The following is a 25,589-nucleotide window of genomic DNA, read 5'->3' as shown; positions in this document are numbered from 1 at the left end:
TAATGTAACAGAGACCCAGTATGAGCTCCTCTGTGTATTGCTTAATTAGATTCTTATAGTTATGAAGAAGTTCTACAGACAAATAGAAACAGATCTGACCTAGGTGATTGTCTGATAATCTTTGTGCATTTTTGTGGGCACCAGAGGTGGAGTCTTAATTCCTTAACTGTTCAAGTAGGAGAAGCAAATACTTATTTCTAGGTAAGGGTGTTACCCCTCCTTTATTAGGAGTTGAAGTAGACTAAGTCTAATTCTGGATAGATAATGGTTCTTGATCTAAACTTTGACAAGATGGCTAAAGGAAAATATGAATATCAAAACAGCAAAACTTAGGAAAGCAAAAGATGTGGCTAGGACAAGAAACTATTCTTAAAATACAACCTTCAGATTTTTGTAATAAGGGTTTTTGATCAAGGAAGACTTACTGCTTGTGGCAGAATAGTATCTGTGAGAGTATCATTTTCTACAGAAGGTTATTGTCTTGGAGGTTTAGTGCACACTGATTTTGATAGTATAACCATTCAAAAAATGTTGCTTAATTTCTAATTAACATTTCACAAATCTGGTTTGGTAGGTTCCTTCTGTTTAGCATACATGGTTCAGCTATAAATGGCAGATATCAGGCAGTGCAAATTGAATGCTTGCCATTTGAAATGAAGTTTAGCACTAGGATCAAAAGGCCTCTTAATCTTTTGTGGTTTAGCAAATGTGGGATCTTCTCCTCTTAGAGGACTGATTGACTGTCCAAATCTTCCAGTTCAAATTTAAGATTAACAGTAACTACAAATGGTTCCTGTATCTAAGAACTTCTGCTCCTGATCATTCACAATATTTGTGGGGATACTTATACTTTTCCCAGATCAGTTTCTTATGCATCTTCTCATTTTCAGACTTCAGTTAGCTAATTGTGATAGACTGAGAACAATTATCTAACTAAAACTAAAAGTAGAGGAGTTTACAGTAATTGAGAGGCATAATTTTTAGGGCTGCCTGATATTTTCCTTTGACTACATGATCATTCTCCTAAGGATACTATTTATTTGTAAATTCTACCTGAAGCAGCTGCTTGTGTATTTAAAGAGGTTACTTGTACAATTATAGACAAATATTACACAAAATCCAAATATTCTTGCATGTACAAATCAAAACACTTACCAAAAAAGTCTTTTGCCACTCCACACCTAGTAATCATCTCTGTTCTTAAGTACTTTACTATGCGTCTGGGTTTCCTTTCTTTATGTTGTTGTTGAGAAAGAATGAATCTCCTGAATGCTAGGACATTTGGTTTCATACTAAAAACTAGCTCACGGAGTAAAGTCCCTCCTGGAAAATAACTCATTATGAATCCTCTTCATTTCTACTTTAAGTTCTCTTCCCCCCCCCCCATTTACCTACCTCTTCAGAACTGTGGTGGTATCAAATGCTTGGGAACAGAAGAGGTCTTTCAGAGAAACAAGTCCCAGATTGTTTAGCAATTTAAAATGAAAGCTAACCCCTTGATCACTTCCAAAAAGGCTAGTAGTTAGCCAGAGCAGATGATGCTTTTAGTATGAAGCAGCTCTAAGCTGTATGCCTGTGTTAAATTGTTATAAATGAATGTAGAACATGTGTTAATAGCAAAATTTTGTGCAAGTATTCTCACATGTGCAATTTCATATAGGTTTTATTAATGTTACTTGTGTTAATTACAGTTTGAAGTGTGATATGCTGTAAGGTGGAAAATAACAATGCATGCACGTTTTTGTAGTTCTGTATGCTGACTATCTTCTTTCCACTTGTGCAGTATTACCATTGCTCATTCAGAATGACAGGTGAAGGCTGGCTTCTTTGTTGTGGAGAATATCAAGATGTTCTTATTATTGATGCTAAGACTTTGAGTGTTCTTCACACTTTAACATCTTCTCAGTCTTCTGATTGGATCAATTGTATGTGTATTGTTCACTCTACAAGAATTCAAGGTATAAATTGTGCATATATTTATGTAGGCCAATCAGTTAAGACATGTAATAAAATATTTCCATGTAGATAGTGCAGTCCTACTGGACTTAGAAATATTCATAATTTACACAGCTGTTAAATACAGGATGTAAATATTTCAGTGGCAGTGCCTGCGGATGTGTTAATAATATCTTTAATGTTAGTCAGGTTTCACTTTAATATGTTAAAAGAAAAACACAAGCAGCTCCTACACTGGTTGTAAGCAGCTCAGTGCTTGGATATGAGTACAAAATAATCTTGTTTGTAATGCCGGGGAAATTATGTGTGCAAAACCACTATTTTTTTATAGTATTCTAGTCAAATGTAGGCAATTGGATGAAATACAACTATTCAGAATTTGCTGACGTATTTTGTATTCCTATATACAAATTCTTCTGTGTAAACTTAATATTTCATCTAAACAGTGCTCTGCAGAATCCATCAATTTTATTGCTGCACAGAGCAGCAGTGTCTATGTGAAGATTCTGTTGTGGCTGTAGGCATGGTGTCTCAACTTGGTTTCAAATTGACTGTCTCACTGTTACCTTTTCACAGAGGACTCACTGGTTGCAGTGTCCGTGGCTGGAGAGCTTAAAGTATGGGACCTATCTTCATCGTTAAATAGCATACAGGTCAGTCTTCATGAAGTGTGAAACAGCAGTTAGAACAATGATGTGAAGTATAGGACATAGTGATATTATCAAGTAAAAGATACACTGAAGCAAAATATGAATGATTGAGAATCTTCTGAATATGTATTACACAGACTTGATTAATTTTGTGTATGTCCTTGTTGAAGAAGCTAGAGTCCTTGCTAAGCTTCCACCAAATTCTGAAAATGCACCTTGATAGCACCCTACTGAAAATTGGGCCATTGCACAGCTCTTGCCTTGATAACTGCAATGTCTTTCATCCAAATTTCATACCTCCCATATTCCATGACACTGAGTTACAATGGTTTCTATGGCCCTTACTGTGTCACTCAGTTCTTTGAACCTCTTCACTTCCTTCCTTTAAACTTAAAGCTCCTTAAAAGTCAACCTTTGTACTCCCTCTTGATCCTTGTTTCTATCTTCAAAATGGTCCTTTTGACTTTGCCTCCCTCTGTCTGCCTTTCACAATGCTGTCTTCATTCAGAAAAGCCTCTCGCTCTGTCAAGTACACTATTTTTCCATCTTTAAGCCCACTTATTCTGTGTAACTTTTCTGTGTTAATGTTCTCAGCAGCCATCTGTAGACATGTACAAGTGCTAGAATTGGAATACAATGTTTTGTGCTTGAATTAGACTTTAAGAGCTGGATTCACAAAGGGACTTCAGTATTACAGTTGAGCACTATGAATTATCATCAGAAATGGCAAAATGTCAGCAATGTTCTTCTCTGGAACATCTGTAATACATTACTGCCTTATTAAACAAACTGCAGAGCATGTCACAGCAGTATTTGTTAATTGATAGGATCAGGCCCCTCAGGAGATGCTGTCAAGTTTGATGCCATACGAGTGTTCACGTGTATTTTTGGCTGATTTGCCATGTTCTGGGGACTTTTTTAGCATTCCTAGGAGTGAAAAAATAAAAGCACTATTATACTATTGATATTCTTGGAACTGTAGCAACTGATTACAGACATAACAGAAGCATGTATGAGTATTGTGGTATGCCCTTTTCTTTACTGCCTGGGGCATTCTTTTCTGGGGCGAGGACTGCACACTTGGTAATAATGCAGTTGCTTCATATGGTTAGGGACCAGTATTTTAATTTTGTTAGATTTAATTGGAATTAATTGAAGTTACAAGGTGGAGAGAGAGGATAGCATGGAATTTCTGCTTGCGTTTTTAGCCTAACAACCAGGATTCTGTGACCAATGTAGCCATTCTTTGAGATATTTTGATATTGGAGATATCTTTCAAAACAGAAAATGTCAGCTTTCAGTGGTGTAATCAATAATAAAAATAATTCCAACATAGTAATTTTGAGCAGGACAGCCTTGATATGTCTTTGATATTCACACAAAAAGGGAAAAATATGTATTTAACCATCCATACATGCAGAAATGAAAGGTTAAGAAAATGGATTTATTTCCCGCTACTCATAGAAATACGTTTAGAGCAAGATCATATGACACAGCATGCGTCTTGGACTGTGTCCTGGTTGCTGTGAGGATAAAGAGTGGGAAAGCAGAATTTTCATTAGCCACTTTGAATCTGATACTGTCAGCCTATAGACTATTGTAGCTATTTTTGCTTAGACTGAAGAATATTTAGTGGATATGCATAGTAGTAGTTGCTGTCCGTGACCTGCCTCTAGTTGTTCTACACATTCATTATCACTTCAAGTGAGATCAAGAACCAAAGGCACACTGAATGTCTTCTGTCTATACAATACTTGCAGACCTGACTGTCTTCCTATCTCACTTTTAAAAAAAATACACGTTGCTTTGTATTTTGAAAAAAAAGTATGCTAACCAAATGATTTTCAGTGATGTGTTTCTCTCCTAAAATTAAAAGCTCGGATATCTAGAATGAATTACATGTTTCTTTTCTCTGTGCTGTAAAGGAGAGAGAGAGCGTGTATGAAAAGGAATCCAAATCTCTGGACTGTATAAACTGCCAAGCAATACGGTTTTGCACTTACACAGAAAGGCTCCTTCTAGTTGTGTCCTCCACATGCTGGCAGGTATATCACTGAACATTGCACTACTTGTTTAATTTTGTTAATAATTTAGTAACACTTGAAAAAGCTGATGTGATTGATTCTTAAATGGTAAATACCTGTTTTTCTCCTTAAATTAAAAGAAACAGCACTCAACTAATTATCAGTGATAAGTGCTCTGTGTGTCTTTACTAGTTACCTTAATTGTCTGACTGAGATGAAGTGTTTTATTTTTTTTCTCGATTTATTTCTGCTTTAAAAGAATTTGACATGAAGTTGGTTGGAAAGGGAAATATTTTAACTATTACTCAGTTTTAGAGTACCAAGGGCCTTATAGCCCTCTCTGCATTGCATTGGAAAAGGAGGCGAACATGTACAAAAACTGTCAAAGTATGACAGAGGTGATCAGTCAGTGACGAGGGGCCTCTGTTCCATCAAGGCCAAAAGCCTGGGTTCTGCTGATAGAAGCCAGCAAAGCCAAAGAGCCCAGACATTATCACTTTTTCTCGTAGCTGTAAGAAGAAAACAAATGCATCATGTAATTTATGAAACTGTTATAAGTTGTGAAGAGGTTTTGTGTTGGGGGGTTTGTTTTTAGTTCTTAAGCTGAACTTAGTTGTAACAATTCTGTATTTTTTCCCAGTGCTATGCCTTTCTACTATTAGTGCAACATATGGACCTGATCCAAAGACCACTGCTGTTGAATGAAATACTTGCATAGGTCCAAGTCAGCTTTGAGTATTGCCTTGTAGGGTATCCTTGACACTCCTATTATACTACTTAAATGCTTCCATACAGATTTTTTTATAAACAAAATCCATGTGCAGAATGTATGTATTTTTCACAGAAAACCTGTGTAACATGTTTTCTATTAATTTCTGTAATATTTTTCTCAAGAAATACCCATTTCTTGTAATGCTCCATTACACATTTGAGCAGTTATATTTTACTGGTCAAAGTAGTGGCATAGATGCATAAATTATTCTGGATTTTCAGCATCTATGTTTTAATGAGTATGTGGAACTTAAGATCATCATTGTCTTTTCTGGTTTTACTCCTAAATTAGAAGGATATGTGAGATATACCGTAGGGAGAGAGATTTATATGTGTGTTTAGAGTAGATACTTTTAACCCACTACTATAATGAAAATATAGAGCAAATTAGTTCTATATTCTATATGAAAAATCCATAGGAAATCTCTTTGTATAATTTATTCCAATAGTTTGAGGAAATAGATTTCACAATGTGGCTATAAATTCTCTCTCCATGAGGCCACTAGGAATGTGGATATGCAGACTGTATTCTAGGCTACTCTAGTCATATCCCATTTCTGTTTAAAAAGAGGTCCCATGAAAACAAAAAATTTCAATGATTTTTTTTTTACAAGCCCTAGAAGTGGAAGAGCTAGAAGCATTCTTGCAGGCAAATGGAGTTACATATTCTTGTGTTCGTTTTTAATTCATTTAATTTGTGAAGAAGAAAATCCGTTCTGTCCCCCCAAAGACAGAACAAAAATCTGCTTTGCTAAGAGATATATGCTGTGATTATGCCAGTAGTTTATCTTTTAAAGAGTACTTAAAGAATATGAACAGAAGCATTTAAAACTGTTCTCGAGAAATCTTCAGTCACATTTGTGCTAAATTCATTACTGAACTCCACACAAGAAATGAACTTTGTCCAGTAGATGTTAATAATGAATGCAAAGCAAAACAAAGTAAATCTTTTCTCATCAAAAATCCCTTAATATAGCTACTTTTTTTTTATTGGCAGTTTCTTTATCTTAGAAGTATATGGTTTGATTCTGTGTTTATAGTAGTTTGGTACAAAAATGTTTTTGACTTTAAAAGAGGTCATCGGACTACAAGAGTGAAGCTAATGTTCTGTTTATTGATCCTTTGCCCCTAAAACTGTTTGAATTAAAATGAATGTGTCAATACTGTTTTTTTTACCACTTCTCTGAGCTTAGGTCTACGATTATTGTGACTTTTCTTTGCTGTGTACTGAATTCTGCAAAAGTGGTCAGTGCTTTGCTGGTGGAGCAGTACTAGCAGCTTACAGACTTATCATCTGGACAGAAGATGGTCACAGTTACATCTACCAGCTGCTGAACAGGTGGGCTCAGATGGGAAAATCACATAAAAAGTTCAGGTACAAGATGAACTTTGGGAGGTTTATTATGGAAAATCTCTGCATGTCGCAAATGATCAAAAACCAGAACAAAAACACTTTGGCACTCAAAGATTTACCCTGAATTTGGCAGCTCTCAGTCTTTGTTTGACACAGTGGGGGACACAGGAATAAGATTAGCCATGTAGAACCTGGGCAGCTGGTGCTGTGATTTCAGAAAAGTCACTTGTAATACTCAGTAACTTTTAACTGAACTTGTGAATCTTGGGTGTTACTGTTCTGTTTTTTTAAAAAGATGAATTTCTAAAGCTTTTTTTTTTAATTATGCAGTGGGCTTTCTAAAAGCATATATCCTGCTGATGGAAAAGTGCTGAAAGAAACTGTTTATCCTCATTTACTCTGCTCTGCTGGTGTGAAAGAAAATAAGGTAACATCAGAAAGGTTTAAAGTGAGCTTCAAAAGCTATTTCCTGTTTTGTTTGTAGTTTACCAGAATGATCCACAGAACACTGTTTAAAACAGATTTAATCATTAATCTGATGAATAAGGCTTATTCCTTCATTTTAAAATTTTTACTTGGAGATGTTGCTAGTGTATTTTGCCTTGAAAATTCTGGCATTACTTAAATTTTCTGCCAGAGAAAAAGAAACAATATGTTCAGCTATAGATTGTTGCAGTGATTTTTTTGTTGTTGTTTTCTAGTCTTGGAAAAAAAGGAGCTTATTTTAAGTTAAAAGTGGCCTAGGACAGTTTTAAAACCTTTATTTTCAAATCTGTAAAAAGACAAAAATTATTCAAGTTACTTAATTTTTGTTCTATTGGAAAATTTATGCTTGTTTCATCAGACCTACATGAATAGACTCAGTTCCCCACATGCATAAATGTTTGAACCTGAAAGATCTTTTACTTGTAAAATGCATCCATCCTAATTGTGGGTTTTAATCTGTCTGGACATTTTGTCCAGAATACTGCTATCGTGAGCCTTCAGAGGCTTAATCACATGCCTTTCTCGTTTGTTGTGAGTAGATTGGCAGTGTTCACAGTGCATAAAATTATCAGAACTATTGCCTGTGCCTTGAAAGAGCTTCTATTTTTCAGAAAAAAAGGAAGCTGGAAAAGTAGATGATAAAGTACTTAGTACTTCTGGTTAGGAGTTCATGTTCAGCAGGACATGTCACACACATTTCAAATTTAGTCGCTGACTAGACAAAGTTGGTCAAGTTGACTCATCTGTGTTGGAAAGCCTGCATCCAAATGACTTTTTAACTAGTGCTTTGTGTGACCACAGAGGTGGATGAGGAAAAACAGCTGATTAAAAATGGATTAAAATTAGAAGCAGAAAATCTGTAGCAGGGGTTCTTACTTTGGTAAAAATACAACTGCAACAAATTAAGTGTAACTGAGATTTTATCGCTGCGTAGCATCAAAACTAGAGCCAAGGCTGAGTCTTATTACTGACACTGTTTTTATGAAATAGTAATTGTTAGAAGACATGGAGTTCAATCCTGCCTGTAACTAAATTAGTTTTTGATGTGTATTACATGAGAACTTAAGTCATTAAACTGTTTCTGAAGATAAGCAAGAGGGCCCTATTTTTTTTTCTGTTTGACCAGAAACAGTGTCAAGTGTGTGGACTACTTTGAGGTTTTTATTGCTTTTTTTCCTTTTTGTTGGTACGTATAGGTTTTTAGAAAGCATTTTTGTTGCATATTCTTCCTAAGCCTGACAGATTTTAATTTCCAGTTGAAGGACAATAGAACAAGCCGTTCAGTTTTTCCCCTAAACATGTGCAATCTAAAATCAGATAGGATAACTGCTGAAGGTTGCCAAAAGGTCAGATATGAAGGGAAAGAAACTGCCAAAATGCATGGCTTAGCGAATAACTGGGCTACACTGGTGGTAAGAACCTTGTAGATAATTTTTTCCCCCAAATGTATGCATTTTTTAGTAATGTTCCCTGACACTCTTACAATTTACACTTGAATATTTGCCTTCCTGCCTGATTCATTTTTTGATAGCAGTTTAGTGTGACGCAACAAAACTGCCTGTGTGACAGTCTATTTTGATTTCTATTCTTAGATTATTACTGAAGCCACATTACAGTACAGTGGCTTATTGTGCAATTCACTCCCAAATTTCAGTGTTGTAAATAAAATATATCCAGCAGGGGAACATTATTAAAATGCCTTAAAGGTACAAATAGACTTAAGCTATGCCTGCATTATCAAGTAGTAAAGTTGTGTAGAGCAGATCAGTTTGTGCTGATGACCTTGCATCCACACTATCCATGCCAGAGGGTGATGGGATTTGTTTTGTTTTTTTTTCTTGAGGCTAGCTGTTGTCTTGGACTGTATGCCCATTTGTGCCAGGAATGCAGTAGATGTGCTCCTGGAGATACCATGAATGAAGCTTTATTTAGTTTTGCTGTGAAGGTTGTCAAAGCTATATTTCACTAGAATTTTTCAGTCTTATTTTGGTGCTCATACTATTGTTTTCTGTAAGCTGCTGATACTACTGATAAATTCTCCTTATAGAGACAGTAAACCCCAGGAGCGCTCTCATTCCACTTTCCATCTGGGATGTAGGTTGAACCAAGGATAGTGGTAAGGCAGAGCTGATCTTTGAGGGATTTGCACCAGCAGAGTAGACCTGGGCTGAACAGAGCTTAGCCACAGCTAAGAATTCAACCATTGTTTGTCTTGCATTTCTGTACCTTTTGATGTCAAAACCTTTGATTTTGCAATTAAGAATTAAACCATTTTGTCAGCTTTTTTATATCAAAATACTAATTAACTGTTATTTTTGGCAGAGTTTCCCTTTTGTTATGGGCTTTATGAATGAAAGAAAAGAGCCTTTCTATAAGGTTCTTTTCTCTGGTGAAGCTTCAGGAAGAATCACCTTGTGGCATGTTCCTGATGTCCCTGTTTCAACATTTGATGGTTCACCAAAAGGTTTGGCAATTCCATACTCTCAATACATGTGTGTGGTTTTTTTTTTTCTTTTTTTTTAATTAAGTCTTTGGTAAGTCAGTTTTCATGAAAGCTTACTCATGAAAATGTTTTTCACACTAGAAAGAGGTGCTTATGCATCCATTCAGTATGATGATTACCTGTAGATAGAAAGAGCAAGAACTAACAAAGATGAGAGAAAAATGGACGTTATTTCTTCACAGGACTGCATGAATAAATGTTCCTATTTCCTTTTCATTTGCCCACAAACACTTCAACTGAACGTCATGAAAGTTTGCTTAGTTGGTCCTGCTTATGGCTGCTCATAAAGAGGTATAAAAGTAAGGATTTTAGTGAGAAGCCGTGTGATCTAATATGGAAAGTCATCTGCTGCTGTTCCAATTCTTAGGCTGCAGAAAGGATAAGATAGCAAAGAGCTGAAAGTGTGTATTTCATTTTGGGTTTTGGTTTTGTTTTGAGTTAAAACCAATAATATTCTTGACTCCTATTTTCCTTCTAGAGATCCCAATTACAGCAACTTGGACTCTTCAGGATAATTTTGATAAACACCATTCAATGTCAGAGGGCATTATTGATCATCTCTGTGCATCTGAAGATGGGAATGAAAGTGCACCAATCAGTTCCTCTGTATACATACCCAGTCTTGATAAGCTGGTTTGTGGATGTGAAAATGGGAAGATTTTTGTAACTCTAGCTTTAAAAACTGCAAGAGCAAGACTTTTAGAAAACATATACTTGTTGAAAGGTAGGTTTTAACACATTTCTGCCTAATTTCATCTGAATCAAGCATGGAAGAGTGCATACTTTTGATATCACTTTGAATCAAAATAAGTTTTTTAAAAAAAGAGAATAGAGGTGATGGTCAGGGACTGAACAAGGAAAATGGAAGATTATGATCTTTTTCTCTGTAGCTGGTTTATCAGATCACAGCTTAGTAATACCAAGGCTCTTTGCATAGTTAGGAGTCCTTGCTACAGAATAGCTGCAGGGATGCAATCACCTGAAGCTCAGGTGTGGGATGTCATGGTATGGGCAGTAGTCTGTTTTCCCTCTCAAAGACCATTCACAGAAGGGGGGAAAAAAATGCACCTCAGTAGACAGAGCTCATAATGCAGGACTTTGTCCTCCATTTTTGGAACAAATATATGCCAGATTCTCTGATCTCGTGTAAGGGATGTCTTGGCCTAAAACTCTGGATGGAAATACTTAGGTGTATTTAATTTTCTGAATTTCCTGACTTTTAGCAAATGTACTGTAAAATCTGGAATCTCTATTTTTAAAGGACAGAAATAATTTATTTAACACCTTGTTGTTTCAGATAATCTACCTTACAAAGTTCTGAATGGCCATAGTAGCAGAGTCACTTGTTTACTTTATCCACATGATAAATCGGCAAGGTTTGATCCAAGCTGGTTGTTATCAGGAGGCCAGGATTCTGTTGTGATCTGCTGGGATATATTTACTGGAGAAATTTTACACCAGTTTACTCTGCAGTCTGGTCCAGTGACAGAGCTGTTACGACCTCCAGAAAACTACAGAGTAAGTAAAAGCATAATAAATGATGTCTAAATACATACATGTATGTTTGTGTGTGTGTGTATATATATATATATATATAAAATAGGTACATATATATATACATATTTTGATATATGTATATATACACACAAAAAATTATCTGGCAGTATTGTTCTGCAGCACCCTATTTTTGTTTTCCATTCAGTAATCACTTAATTATGACTTGTTTGAACATTACTTATAATTTCAGAGGGTTGATTTCCTGTTAGTTTGCTGTAATTTCAGTGATTCAGAAAAATGATCCTGAAACAGTGACATTTAAAGTCCTTAAGGACACTAAAATGGTGAATGGAATATTATTATCAAGATATATTTTAGTTCTAACTTGCTTCTGAATTTAAAAAGTGTAATCAATAAAGCTAGGGATTTAAATGTGGTAAGAGAAGACTTGGACCAACAGTATTTATGTAATTTTAAATATTTATGCTTGGTTCTGATTCCTAACACATTTGTGTGGTCCTTTTGTGTATGCTTGTTTTACATAATATTTAAAGAGATTTAGAGTAATTCAATTGAATTCTGAAGTATAAATTTAGAGAGTTCAGTACAGTAAATCTTTTTCTTGCGTGAAAAGTCCCTGGGCAAATTCTGGTGCCATTGCATTCCATGGGGCTGGGTTCTCACCCATTTCCTCTTAAAAAGCCTACAAGAACATATTCAATACTTACGGCTGACTTAGTATTCCCACTTTAGTGAACTCTAAGTGGTCTAAAGGGTCTTTTGTTGCTTCTCTGCTTCGGCATCATTAACTACTTTGTGAGGGCCAGGACAAGTTTTAACGCTTGTAAGACTCTTTAGCCCTTTTTCTGTAATCTAAATAGGATTTAATGTTTGGACTGTGTTCCAGTTCTCTTTACAGGGCTGCATTTTTCCATAGGCTGAATTCCTCTGTCACCAAAAATTACTTGCAGAAAGAGAAGGCTTTGCAGGGATCAGATCCATATATTGTGAAATTAAATTGCAACATACCCAATTTTCCCCTAGAAATACATTGCCCTTGGTTTTTGTGTCATTAAGACCTGACGTACAATTTCATATTGAATAGCATTTTGGTTTAAGGTAACTTTTTACTACTTTCTCTTCTGGGACAAATGTTACTGTATATTTGATTGTATAATTACTGCTTTGGTAGGCGATATTTGATTATGGATGAATATGACTTATTTTTAAAACATTTGAAAAAGCAGAGAAGATTGTATCTTTCCTTGTATGGAGACTGAATTTATAGCTAGCATTTTAAAAACAATTTGGAAATGTAGCCTAAAATACAGCAATATTTTCCAAAATAAGTATGTTTTGGGAAAGAAGTTATCTGACTACATTTTCCAGGCTCAATTACGATGTGGTTGAATATGAGTGTGGTTGCAGTACAGACACTAAAGCTCTTAATCTGTTTTGCAGTTAAAAGACCACAGCATTGTGTGCTGTGTGTGCAGGGATCATTCAGTAGCAATTCTGCATCTTCAAGAGAGAGTGTGTCTCTTGCATGCCAGAAAGCATCTGTTTCCTGTGAAGATGATAAAATTTGACCCTGTTGAGAATCTACTAATTGTTGGATGTGAAGATGATTCAGTTTATATTTGGGAAATTGAAACAGGTAATACTATTTAGGGTTTTTTCCTTAAGTCTTTTTTTGGTCTGTTGTGCTGGGTTATATAGATGCAATTTATAGAGGGCCAAAGCGGAAATACTAAAGCATTGAATATATTAAAATTTTTAAAGTTTTATGTAAATAAGCAAGAAATAAGTTTATGTAATTCAAGGTATGTCACTAATAAAATGCAATAGCTTAAGTCAGATCCTGACAAGCAGATGATTAGCTGACATTGCATTGCAGTGAAATTAGTTGAATATTTCTGGAAGCTATAAATAAAAACATAAGTTATGTCCTTTAATTATTAACAAGAGAAATTTACTGTCCTAACAATCTCAAATTATAGCATTACGTTCTGCCTTCTTCAGCACAATCACAATCTCAGCAACCTTTTGAGTTAATTCATAATCAGTAATAATGGAAGACAATTAATTGCAAAGCTCACAAATGTGTAGTCAGGAAAACTAAAGCAGAGTATTTCAGCTTAAATTGTAGACTCTCAGGTGGTATGATAGTGTAGTGCTGATTCACAAGGATAGTAAATGTAGTTATTTGAACTTTGACAGACAGAACTATTAGAAGTTATAATGGGACCAGACATTGCAATACAGTGTTTCCCTTCAGTCCAGAGCCATGGGTCTTGGGGGAGGGGGGGGGGGGGCGGTGCAGTGCATGCTGAGTCTAGAACCATTTAAATCCGTGGAATATTAATATTGCATGAAAACAGTCTTACTAAATGTCCTGTGCAAAACTGAAATCATAGTGCTATTAAATAGCTTACTAACATCAGAAGCTTGTAATTTATGCAGTACCCTTTTGCCAAGTCCTTCATTAAATACTGGTATTCTGTACTTGAAAATGGGGAGCTTTTGTCTGAAATACAAACTCAGCATAGACACTGACTGAGCAATCTGTTAGAGTTTGTAAAGCACTGAGTTACTAGCATAAGAAATGCCAAGGTTTATGGCACTTTTCCTAATACACTGAATCATGTCTCTAATTTAAATAAGGTTTAGAATAAAATAAAATTGAATTAACTATAGTCAGTTAAAAACCCTGGTTTTTTTGAACTGGTGAGTTTTTCATGACTACCCAAAAATATGAAGTTCTCATATTTTTGCATTGTATTTTGATTTTTGAAAATTCTTCTTTTCAAAAATGTCAGTAAGAAATTGTTAATAGAAGAAGATCTGGCCTTAGGAGACAGCTAAATTGTATATAGTGCTGTACTTACTCTTTGCTGTTTTGCTGTGTGATTGTAAGACATGAAATCTTTGCTTAAAATTTTAGCTTTAATTGCACTGCAGAGGGAAGCAAATACAAGGTCAAACTTGTAGATCAGCAGATCTACAGTATTGCAAATTGTGTTACTTCCCTCTTTTCTTCCTCCCTGTAAACAGAATGTTTTCTTAAGAATGTATTCCTTTCTGCTCCCAAAGATACTACTGGATCTCATTATTGCCTCCTGTAAAGACAGCCTGTATTTTGTCTGTGCAAATAGTATTTCTGTTAACAATAAGAAAAATTGTAAGCTACACCTGCCCTGTACTTCAGTGTAAAGTATATAAAGCAGTAAAAATGGAAATTATGTTGATTCTTCATGTTGACCAATTGCTCATGTTGTAGCTTTTACTTGTAGTAAAATGTTAAAGGTTAAATGGAAGATATTGTACTAATTCCTGTTATAACTAAAGGAAATAAGAGTAGTCATCTAACAGTTTGGTAATCATTAATAAATGCAAGCATTTTCATGGAGACTGTATGTTAGAGATGCTAGTCTCCAGCTGCTCTATATGCTTTCTTGTTCTTTTAAAATTGACACTGAAAACAGTTTAGGGGGAGAAAACTGTAATATAGAATGTTTGTTTTGCTTATTTCACAGCTGCAAAGGATGCATCTCAAAAACATGTAACTGTAGGTAGATTGTTTCCTAAGTGTATAGCGATTTGAGACTGACAAATCCTATTAAAGAACATTATACTTAAGTGTTTATTAACATTTCCTGTAGAATCATGTTGTAACCAAAGAATTTTTTTGTGCATTTGAAAAACTCAAACAAAACTGAGAAAATAAATCACAGAATCACAGAATGGTTGAGATTAGAAAGGACCTTTAGAGATCATCTAGTTCCATCCTGCTGCCCAAGCAGGGTCACCTAGAGCGGGCTGCCCAGGATTGTGTCCAGACGGCTTTTGAATATCTCCAAGGAAGGAGACTCCATAACCTCTCTGGGCAACCTCTTCCAGTGCTCTGTCACCCTCATAGCGAAGAAGTTTTTCCTCATGTTCAGACGGAACTGCCTGTGTTTCTGTTTGTGCCTGTTGCCTCTTGTCCTGTTGCTGGGCACCACTGAAGATAGTCTGGCCCCATCCTCTTGACACCCTCCCTTCAGATACTTGTACGCGTTGGTAAGGTCTCCCCGCTCAGTCTTCTCTTCTCCAGGCTGAACAGGCCCAGCTCCTCAGCCTTTCCTCATAAGAGAGATGCTCCAGTCCCCTAATCATCTTGGCAGCCCTCCGCTGGACTCTCTCCAGTAGTGCCACATCCCTCTTGTACTGGGGAGCCCAGAACTGGACCCAGCACTCCAGGTGTGGCCTCACCAGGGCTGAGTAGAGGGGGAGGATCACCTCCCTCGACCTGCTGGCAATGCTCTTCCTGATGCACCCCAGGATACCATTGGCCTTCTTGGCCACAAGGGCACACTGCTGGCTCACGGTTAACTTGTGCACCAGGACCTCCAGGTCCTTCTCTGCAGAGCTGCTTTCCAGCCTGTACTGGTGCATGGGGTTATTCCTCCCTAGGTGTAGGACCCTGCACTTCCCTTTGTTGAACTTCATGAGGTTCCTCTCCGCCCACCTCTCCAGCCTGTTGAGGTCTCTCTGAATAGCAGCACAGCCCTCTGGTGTATTGGCCACTTCTCCCAGTTTTGTATCATCAGCAAACTTGCTGAGGGAACACTGTCCCTTCATCCAGGTCACTGATGAATACATTGAACAATACTGGACCCAGTATTGATCCCTGGGGGATGCTGCTAGCTACAGGCCTCCAACAAGACTTTGTGCCACTGAGCACAACCCTCTGAGCTCTGCCTTTCAGCTGGTTCTCAATCCACCTCAATGTGTCAAAGGACCACAGAACATTTTCTGTGTTCTCCTCCTTTCTTATCATAGCTACCATATTTTTAACATGATTTGTACCATTATTTTTTTTTACCATGACTTAACTTTAGGTTTTAAAAATGAAACAGGTGAGACGTTAAAGCTCTGAAACACTGATGTTGAGCATGCATTGATTACTTTTTGTATATTTTTTTACTATGCATTTGTTATTTCTTGATCCATAATATGAAATCCATGCTGTGGCTAATACATTTTTGCAGGATATACTGTAACAGCTCCTCAGGTGCTCCTATGGTATAGACTATGATTGTGAATGAAGGCTCAAACTCACAAGGTGGCTAAATCTTAATGGGCCTATTGACAAGAAATTGGATTCCAAGGAGGCTCAGACACCATGACATGTTGATGAAATGCTTAAAGTTTTTTTGTTTTTTTAGAAGGAAAGTAAGTCGGAACAATTATGTTAAGGATGTGATAGAGTATAATATAATCTATCATAGTACAAAAAGTTGAAAACTTAAGTTGAAGTTATTGACAAAACTTATTTGTATGGGTGTAAAGGAATCTTGCAGAAATACACTCATTCATATAAAGGCCTGTCTTTAGTAGGGCTTGTGTTGTACAGTGAAGTGGCAGCAGGAGTATAGCAGAATGTAGAACAGAATTGTTCCCATGTGTTCTGTGGTATCACATGCACTGAGAAGGAGGCTTATGTTTCACAGTTAATTATTTCATACTGTTCAAATAAATGTAATATTGTTTGTATTTTCTTTTAGATTCTGTAAGGAAAGTGTATATTTGAAAATTCTGGAGACTTAATTTATCATTAGTGTGTCCCATTAGTGTTTAAGAAAAAATGGTGCAAGTTAGCTCCCAGATACTTACCTTTTCAGCCTTTGGTAATTTTATTACTGCTTCATGGAACATCTACTATTTAAGTAGAAATAGCGTTGACAGATCATAGTTACTACAAACTTGTGGGGAAAAGTAATTAAGTACTGAACAATCTACTCTGTCATATTTGAGTTGAAACTTTGGGCTGTTGACTTAAAGAACTCCCTCTGTGTAGGCCTGAGTGAAGAGAACAGCAGTTCTCTGTGTGTTGATGGAGAAGGCCAGCTCTGTGCACTGTTCAAAAGGTATCTTGCAGGATTAAATGATACTTGCACAGTGTAGGAGCTTTGAAGTCGCTCTCAACAGTGGGGATACTTTCACCTTCAGAGTGTGGAGCAATGAGGTGGTTCTTCAGTAAACACCAATCATTTGTGTCCTAGGTTCATGGAAAGTAAATACTACGGAGTGAATCCAATACTACTGCTGCTGTGTGTGCTTAGCAACAAGGAAAATGACTTCAAATCTTACGAATTTTGTAGAGATGCCTGGCCAAAATGCAGATTGCTGCACTCAGTGATACAAGCCCTAATCCTTTCTGTTGCCATATAATGGCCAAGACAACCCAAAGAAGTTAAGAGGATTGGAAAGGAGACAGAATCACATCTCAGATCAAGCTTTATTCTGGTACAGCTAGATAACATCACAGTAAAGTGTAGTGAATTCTTTGTAAGCCAGGGAGATTGAATAGCATAGGACTGTAATAGTACTACAGAGACAAAAAAAAAAAAACAGAGTATAGTTTCAGCTGTCTCTTTTGCAAGAAAAAAAAAAAAGCCTATTCCAAGAGGTGGAAATAAAATGGATGCTACTGCATGTGTATATTAGATTCAAAAGGTTGCAGATGGTGAAAAGTATTTCTTTAAATTGCTAGTGTGAAGAAGCAGGAATGAGAGCTACGATCTTCAGCTTTAAAGAGTAGCTGGAACATAAGGGCTGCAGTTATTTGCTGCATTAGTGACTGCCAATTTAATTTTTTTTTTCTCGTTCATGTTCTGCATTGGTAATTGAAAGATGCCACGTGGGGAGAGTACCTGGGAAATCCTACTAGATATACTGTAGTTTAATGTAATTTATATCTGTACTGTAGCAGAACATGAGAGGTCATGGCATTGATCCTTGAAATTGGCCTGACCTAGATCAAGAGCTACGTGGCTACCTGAGTGCCAGGCAGGCAGAGCAGTGTCCAGGCTCTCTCAGATATATGGAAAAGATGTACACAGCATCACAGTCTTCAGAGGTCTCTGCAGAAACAAAGGAGCATTTCATTATGGGTTGCATTTGAGCAAGCAGAGACTTGTATAGTACCCCCTGCCTACAGTTACCTGTGAGCCCATCCTCTGATGGGATAAAATCTAAGTGATGGGTTTGTGCTTGATTTCCATTATGGCAATGGATGCAAGAAAGCTTCATCTGTTTCTATGGTCAAAAATGTGTATTTCTTTGTTTTTCTTCTGGCTGTACAGTTAGCTTCATGACTTCATTACCTCTTTAAGTGAAATTCATTGGAAAACCTGATTTTTTTTTTCTTTTTATGTCAGATTCTTATATCACTGTTTGCAATTTTTAAGTCTGAACAGTGCTACTGTACTAGAGTTAATGGATAACTGGGAAAACAGCCAGTCTGTTCCTATTTCAGGATGTGGATTAAGGAATTTCTGTGAATATCTCAATATTTTCACTAGTGTAGAGTCAGCAGTAAGTCAATCTGACAGATGACTTGACAAAAATTTAGGGGCATCTAGTCCCTATGGCATCTTTCAGTTGTACCTATTTAGCTCCAAAACCATCCTTTCCCCTGGTAGTGAAGAGGATGACCCCTCAAACAAGTGAAAGATTGTTGTGCATAACAGTTTATCTTCCGGTTTCCTGTGACAGAGGTGGTTGTATTTTTTTTCAAAGGGTGTTCTGAAGTTCCTGAAGTATTTAAGATGTCTTTTAGCTAGCTTTCATGGTATGTTTTTACATTTGACAGAATAACTTATTAAAACAAATATAACTGGGATGGAAGAAACATTATTATGCAGATGAAAGATCTAAGTCAGTATTTCTCCATGTACAGCTCACTGTAGCTTTTCATTAGATTGCCAAAGATACTTTATTTTACATGATAAGCAGGAGGTTTCCTCCAAGTATGATAGATTGCCTTTATTCCAAATGATTAGGCATTTTTAATATTGCTATTAGTGTACTTTTTGCTGAAATTTATTAAAGACCAAGAATATAGTTGACTTCAAGTGGAATTCACCTTATCTAAATTAAGACATCTACCGCTGAACCTAGTTATTTGGGCCGTTTTTATAATGAACGGAAGGAAGTAGAAATAGGCAAAAGTGCTTATTTTTTCCCTATTGACTACAAGGGGAGTCTTAAGCAATACAGAGGTAATTGCCTGCTGCTAGTACGAGTATAGAATAAGATGAATTGAATCCCATCCTTTTAGTCTTTGTAAAGTAAAATTATTTTATACTAAGCTAAATACTGCTGTTACATATATGTATGGGTAGTGATACGCAAAATGGTATAGAAGCTATGAACTAGTATCTGTGTAATTTAATGCATTTTATCTAGATTGTAATATATGAGTATGACTACTTCCCATTGCAGCAGAATTTTTCCATGACAATAAATATAATAACATAATAATACACTTGGAATATTAACATAGCATATGTACAGGATATGTTCTAAATCTCTGTGCTGGAAGACAAATACGAAAATCAATAACAAATTTTATTCTAATTTAAGTGCAGAATATCTTTTCAAATACTGTCACCACTTAAAATCCACCTCAATATGGAAATTAGTTCAGTTATCTGTATTGCTTTTATTGTTTCCTGAGTAGCTGGCATCTTTGTTTTTTCTTAAAGAAAAGGTAAATAGTGTGAGAAGAACTGCAGTAATAAGTGATTTGTGTTTGTTTTTCTTGGTGTGTACAACATATGGCAACATGTCTACAGAGCCATCATTCTATCTAGTATGTATTGAGAGTGGGGGAAGAACAGGGGCAGACACTAAACCAGTGTTCCTTGCTGCCATTTATTAGAGTTAGATAACAAACAGTTTAATCAAACTTTTTGTTTCAATAGTAATTTTCAAAGTTAATTTTATTTTGACTACACTTTTTTTGTTTATCCAGGAAATGTAATTTTGAGGGACTTTCTTCCATGGCAAAACTACTGTTATTGCTTATGCTATATTAGGATTAATTCAAGTACAGATACAGCTCATTTGCATTCATAGTTTCAGTGTAGATAAAACCCAGTGTGATCAGAGAAATCTGTCCAAAATGGAAAACCACAGCTGCCTTGGGCTTCTTTCAGAGCTGGTTGGTCAGGGTGCTTTCGCATGTTATTGAAATAGTGTCACTAATTTTTTACTACTTAGAAATTGTTTTATACAAGTGATTTGGTGCTTTGTGATGTCTCTAAACTTTGTGTCATTTCATAAGCCTCTGGCCTGATCTTGCTTTTTCATATGAGACCAGATTTCTTAATTTTGCAAAAGCACTGAATAATCTGGAGGATGATCCAATCATTCAGGACCAAGAAACTCAATTTATCTGGTGACTGAAAATACTAAATACGTTTTTAAAATATACTGTAGTTAAATTATTCATCATTTTCAAATAAAAGAAAAAAAAATTTCCACCTTGTACTACCAGTCTCTATAGGAGCTGTGGTGATCATAGCAATTTTGGTATATAATCTGTTTCTGTTGATAGTACTGATTTTACTGTATCTACTTGAAATATGCATTGCTAGGAAATGCAGTTCCTGAGATAGTATTTAATTATAAATGCTGTAATATGCTTTTTATTAAGTACCTGTTTTTGTTTTTTTTTCTTTTCTGAGTATCCTCACCTCTGAATTGTTTATGGGTCCGTATCTTTTACTTATTGATGTTCAATACCATTTAATTACATGCAGGGCAATTAAATTAATTAAAATAACAAAGGAAATAACTATAGTTTTCTGTATAAAATTGAGTTATAGAAGAACAAGAAATACATAAAGAGATTTTAATAAATTATGGCTATGTGACTACAGCTAAGAGGAGTTTTTGAAATGAAGCTTTGAAGAGCTCTGAGATGCTGAAGTTAAGACCACTTGTGCAAATTTAATTCATGCTGCTTCTGTGTTTACCTTCTGATGTTTTTCATGCATCTCTTCTCTTGCAGGTAATTAGTAAATAAATGTCTATTTGGTATTTTGGTTTACCAACACTATTCAGTGTGTGCTCCTTTCTCTGTTTATGCCATGCTATTCAAATCCTGTTCTGAATATAAAACTTAACTTTTTCATGTGTTTTTCCATTTAGGTTATCACAGTAACAGTATTTCTGCAATGTCCCTGTCATGTGCGTTATGATTGCCTCTGCTTCTAACTTCTGCATCTAAGCAGGAGGAATCCTACAAATGATAAATTCTTCTGTTATGTGCTCTGGGATCATTCTTAGTACACTCCAGATGTTATGTAATTTGAAAACTAAGTTTTTAACATATAATGCACCAGAGACTTGCATAAAACAGTGCTAGTTACCTTAATTCAGAGATTTTTCTGTGCTTTTGTTTCCTGACTTTGCAACCTTAGCATTATATTGATGTATAATTTTCTGCATGTGTGTAGTTGGATTTTTTTTAATGGAGCAAAATGAAAGATTTATCACTTCTTTTCACAATAACAAGATTGATTGTTGTCATATAGCCTGGACTCTGTATAGAACTGTACTGCATGAGCAAACCAACGTGGCACTGCTGGTATATTAGTACTGCTCCAGTCAAAACTGCCATTGTGGTGGGAAAGGCATCAGCATTGACAGTGTACTTCATGGAAGTGTTAGGTTCAGTTTTGAGTCCGTGCTTCAAGTTATGAAGATTTTATGAATGTTTTGTGACTCTTAACATGGTTTGAACCATTTTTTTGCTGAGAAATGAAAAAATACAACGTACGCTAGCTGTCAAGTATAGAAAACTTTAGCTCAAGTAGTTAAAACTTAACTTTTTTTTTAAGAGAAAATTTTTAATTAGTTTGGCAGCACTAAAATGTGCATTGCCTTCCTTTAGTTAAATCCATCTGTATGGTCATTTTTCATTACAAAAAAATTTATAAGAGAAATGACTTCAGAAATACTCTGAATATATTTTCTGCAATGTTAATGCCACATTCATTAATTCAAATTGTTTTATAAAAGTTCTTCTGTTTTAGAAGCATCCTTGCTGTGGAGAAAATGAAATTGCTCTTACACTTAGTGGTATTATAGATCAAATCTTTGATCACATTGGCAGTCAAACATGCTGGAACATTCTCAAACACTGTAAGATAATTTTTAAGTGGTTATATATGCACCAATATTTTTATAGTTGGTGCCAACAAAAAATGTTTCCTAAGCCTGTGATAAACTCTAAAACAGTGTCAAATGTAGTTGCAGAAGTTGTGTATGTAACTGAGGAGTTTACTCATTTGTCCTAGCATTAAAACATCAAAGTTGAAGCAATAAACTTGCATCATACTTTGCTGGTTGAGTTTCAGTAAAAAGAAATACATTGTGTGATTGTCTTGCTAGTACCCTGTGATGATGGTTTGGTGTAATCAGAAATGTAGCTGGTCTTGCACCCCACTTGGAAGAAGGAAAATGTTCTGTATCACCTTACTGAAATCCCTTTTTTATGGTGCAGGTGATACAGTGCTAAGGGAAGTCACCAAGAACTGACTGACCTAGTCTCTATTGGTCAGAGTAAAATGTTACAAACACAGGTCTCAAACTGCAGTCTGTTGAAAAACTTTGATATGTCTTGGTTCATAAGTTTCTTACAGCACTAATTTTACTTTCTTGTGGCTAGCAATATGTGAAGGCAGTATATTCTAGGAAAATGAGAAAGAAAGTATTGTCGAGTGAAGTCGCAATCATTTCTTTAAAGGGTTTTGTGAGACACTTTTTTAAAACAGTGTCATTAACCTTGATATTCTGCAATGTAATAATAATGATGATACAGCATTTCTTTTTTTGATACCCTTATTTAGTATGACTGACAGCTTTTCTGGTTTGGAAAGAAATTAGTGATTAAACTGTTTAGAAAACTAAACTTTAGATCCCCTCCAGTGGCTTTGAGGAAGTGATTTGTTTTTTGAGTTTTAATAAAATCTTCAAAACAGTATCAAAGTGAACTTGGTCATTAATTTAATATACATTTATGCCTAGGTAATTGTAGAAGCAACCATAATTGTGCCCCTGTGACCTTTTAGTCCTTGCAAAATTTAATGATTTAGTCTCTTTCATTGTCTTTCATTTTCCCTTTCTCTCCATCTCTCCATCTTTCTTTTTCTCCCTCTTGAGGTCATTGGTCAGAATTAGATTTGAGTGGGTGAGTGTGGCCTGGCTGATAAATCCTGTGGTTGCTTTTTGTATGCTGGAGGCTGTGCTGTAGCTAGGGTCAAGGTCATAGTGATCACTACTGTTTTTTCAATGCAGTCTGTATAGCCTAAAGATCTGGGCTGATGCAAAACCCTGTTTTAGATTTGTTATTTCTGTAACTCTTATGAGACATACTATATAAATACAGAAAAATATTCTTTTTACATGCTGCCATACCACATGCTTGGGAGCAAAAGGATCTATTAATATTAAGTTTGTGAGAAGTCTGTTTATTCATTCACTTTCCCCTGGCTAACAAACTTTGCCTCCAGGGTCCCATGCCCCTTATCAGAAATCCACATAATTTCTGTATTTGCAGGAGCAAGATGCAGTAACTGTGAAATGGTTTTGTTAGGAAGGAGACATGAGGTCGATCTCTATGCAGTTCATGTGAGCAAGGCAGTGAACTTTGTCTCTACTGGTGATAAACTATAAATCTTCGAAAGTGCCAAGTGGCCAAATTCCATGATAGATGTTGCTTGATAGAAATGCCTATGCAGTAGTTCTAGTCAACTCTTGTTAGACTTTTCAATAATAAAATTAAACTTGTGGTAATATTGCTTTAATTTATGTTAATGAAAACAGTGAAGTGGTAGAAGGCTTTCAGAGAGATGCCAGGTTTTCAGGAAAATACAGTGTATGACAAATTGCTTGACTGATTTTTTTTTTTTTTTTCTTTCCAAGAAACTCTGAGTAAAATTTCTATCCTGTTTCAGACTAACCCTATGCTTCAGAAAATGTATGCTAACCTCTTTTCCCCTTCTCCTATCATTCAGTCATTGTCTTGTACACACACTCACAAAGTCCATGCATATGTTCACACCTACATAATATCTTTGCTTCCTTCATTTTAGAATTACACAAAGTATTGGTAAGTGCATCTTTTAAATAAGAGATTTGTTTTGAGTCAGGTACAGGTCCATGAATGCACACAGAATATGGGCTCAAATATATGCTTGCTCGTACAAAAAACATGCTTGTGGTTTATTTCATGCTTTTTCTGATAATAGCCCAAATCTGTCTCGTTTGATTTTCTTAACAGTGATCTTTCTAAAACAGTTATATTACATGTAATTTCATCATCCATGTGAAACTAAAGAACGGCCCTTACAAAAGTATGGCTCAAATATTAAGTACCCTGTTGCATTACTCTGAGGAGATAATTGAAGACTCTGAAAGGCTTATCTCCCCTGAAGGGAGCTTTTCATATTTGGAAAAAGGCTCTAGTGATTTAGCTGTTTTGTTCTTAGGTCATGGTCTGACCTTCAGCATTAATAGTCAGGGCAGACTCCACGTGGGCTTAGGCCTTCTTGATTTCTCCTCCCCTGCTCTTGCTTTGCATTAAGGTGTCCTTAGAGAAAGGGAGAACCTGCAGGGAGGGAGTTAACCCAGCTGTGCACTTTTGAACTGAGACAACATGTTGGGCCAGGAGTACTGTAGCTCTAGGAAGATGTAGTGCAACATTAAACAAGTTTTTTCTTCTTTAGAAAATCTTTCTCTAAGAAAGCAATTCTATGTGGAAATTCAAAGTGTATTAAAGGTAACACACAATGCAAATGATATGCACGTGATAACATGCATTGAATGATGCAGTGATTGAAAGCTGCCATCTCACTGCAGTTTCTCTGAACATTTTATGCTATTGCCTACATCCATTTCTAAAAGAAAAAGGAAACTTAGTTCTTGGTTGGCATATGTTGAAAATGTGAATAATTGAAAATAAGTCATAAATAAGAATATATATGCTTTGTCGAAGCTTTTTAATTTGTCAGCCTTTTAGTTAAGATTTAATTTCTTGCCTTTTCCATGGCATCTTCTTTTACACTTGTAAGCCTCAGGTCAGTCCAGCTGCCACTGACTAATTCATATTGTTTTCTTTCTATGTAAATTTGGGCCATTGTTCAGTAAATATGTAGGGATGTATAATAATAAAAGGCAGAGGAGCTTGGGTGAGTCCTTGAGTCTCAGAAGCAAAAAGCAATGTCACCTTTTTCCAAAACTAGGTAAGCTAAGGACATATGTTTTTATGCAGAGAATAGCCTGATATTTTAATGTATACTTGAGATACTAGATGGAATATAAATGGTATTTAGCTGTATGTGTCCATGCTTAAGAGGATGCATGCCTTAAAGACAGGTGATAGTTGATCTCAATTCTTGCTTTGTTATTAATAATAATAAAGTATGATGATATAGAAAAAGAGACAGTGGAATTAAGAACTGATTGAGTATAGTATGTGCAGTCAGAAAAAAGTTTATTGATCTCATGGA

General features: G+C 35.9%; 1 protein-coding gene across 1 annotated transcript in view; it reads left to right on the top strand.

Moving 5' to 3' along the window:
* The window catches only part of WDR72 (WD repeat domain 72), a 119,286-nt gene that overhangs the window by 5,479 nt on the left and 88,218 nt on the right, over positions 1–25,589 (top strand). The window contains exons 4-12 of the mRNA XM_013957299.2: positions 1,784–1,958; positions 2,533–2,609; positions 4,532–4,651; positions 6,595–6,740; positions 7,086–7,182; positions 9,564–9,705; positions 10,223–10,468; positions 11,042–11,262; positions 12,703–12,898. Coding sequence (XP_013812753.1) covers positions 1,784–1,958; positions 2,533–2,609; positions 4,532–4,651; positions 6,595–6,740; positions 7,086–7,182; positions 9,564–9,705; positions 10,223–10,468; positions 11,042–11,262; positions 12,703–12,898 — 1,420 coding nt within the window. The remainder of the gene's footprint in view (positions 1–1,783; positions 1,959–2,532; positions 2,610–4,531; positions 4,652–6,594; positions 6,741–7,085; positions 7,183–9,563; positions 9,706–10,222; positions 10,469–11,041; positions 11,263–12,702; positions 12,899–25,589) is intronic.

This window comes from Apteryx mantelli, chromosome 15 (assembly GCF_036417845.1).
Source record: "Apteryx mantelli isolate bAptMan1 chromosome 15, bAptMan1.hap1, whole genome shotgun sequence".
Classification (NCBI taxonomy): Eukaryota; Metazoa; Chordata; class Aves; order Apterygiformes; family Apterygidae; genus Apteryx; species Apteryx mantelli.
The sequence above is the reverse complement of the archived record's forward strand: the minus strand, read 5'-3'. Positions and strand labels throughout refer to the sequence as shown.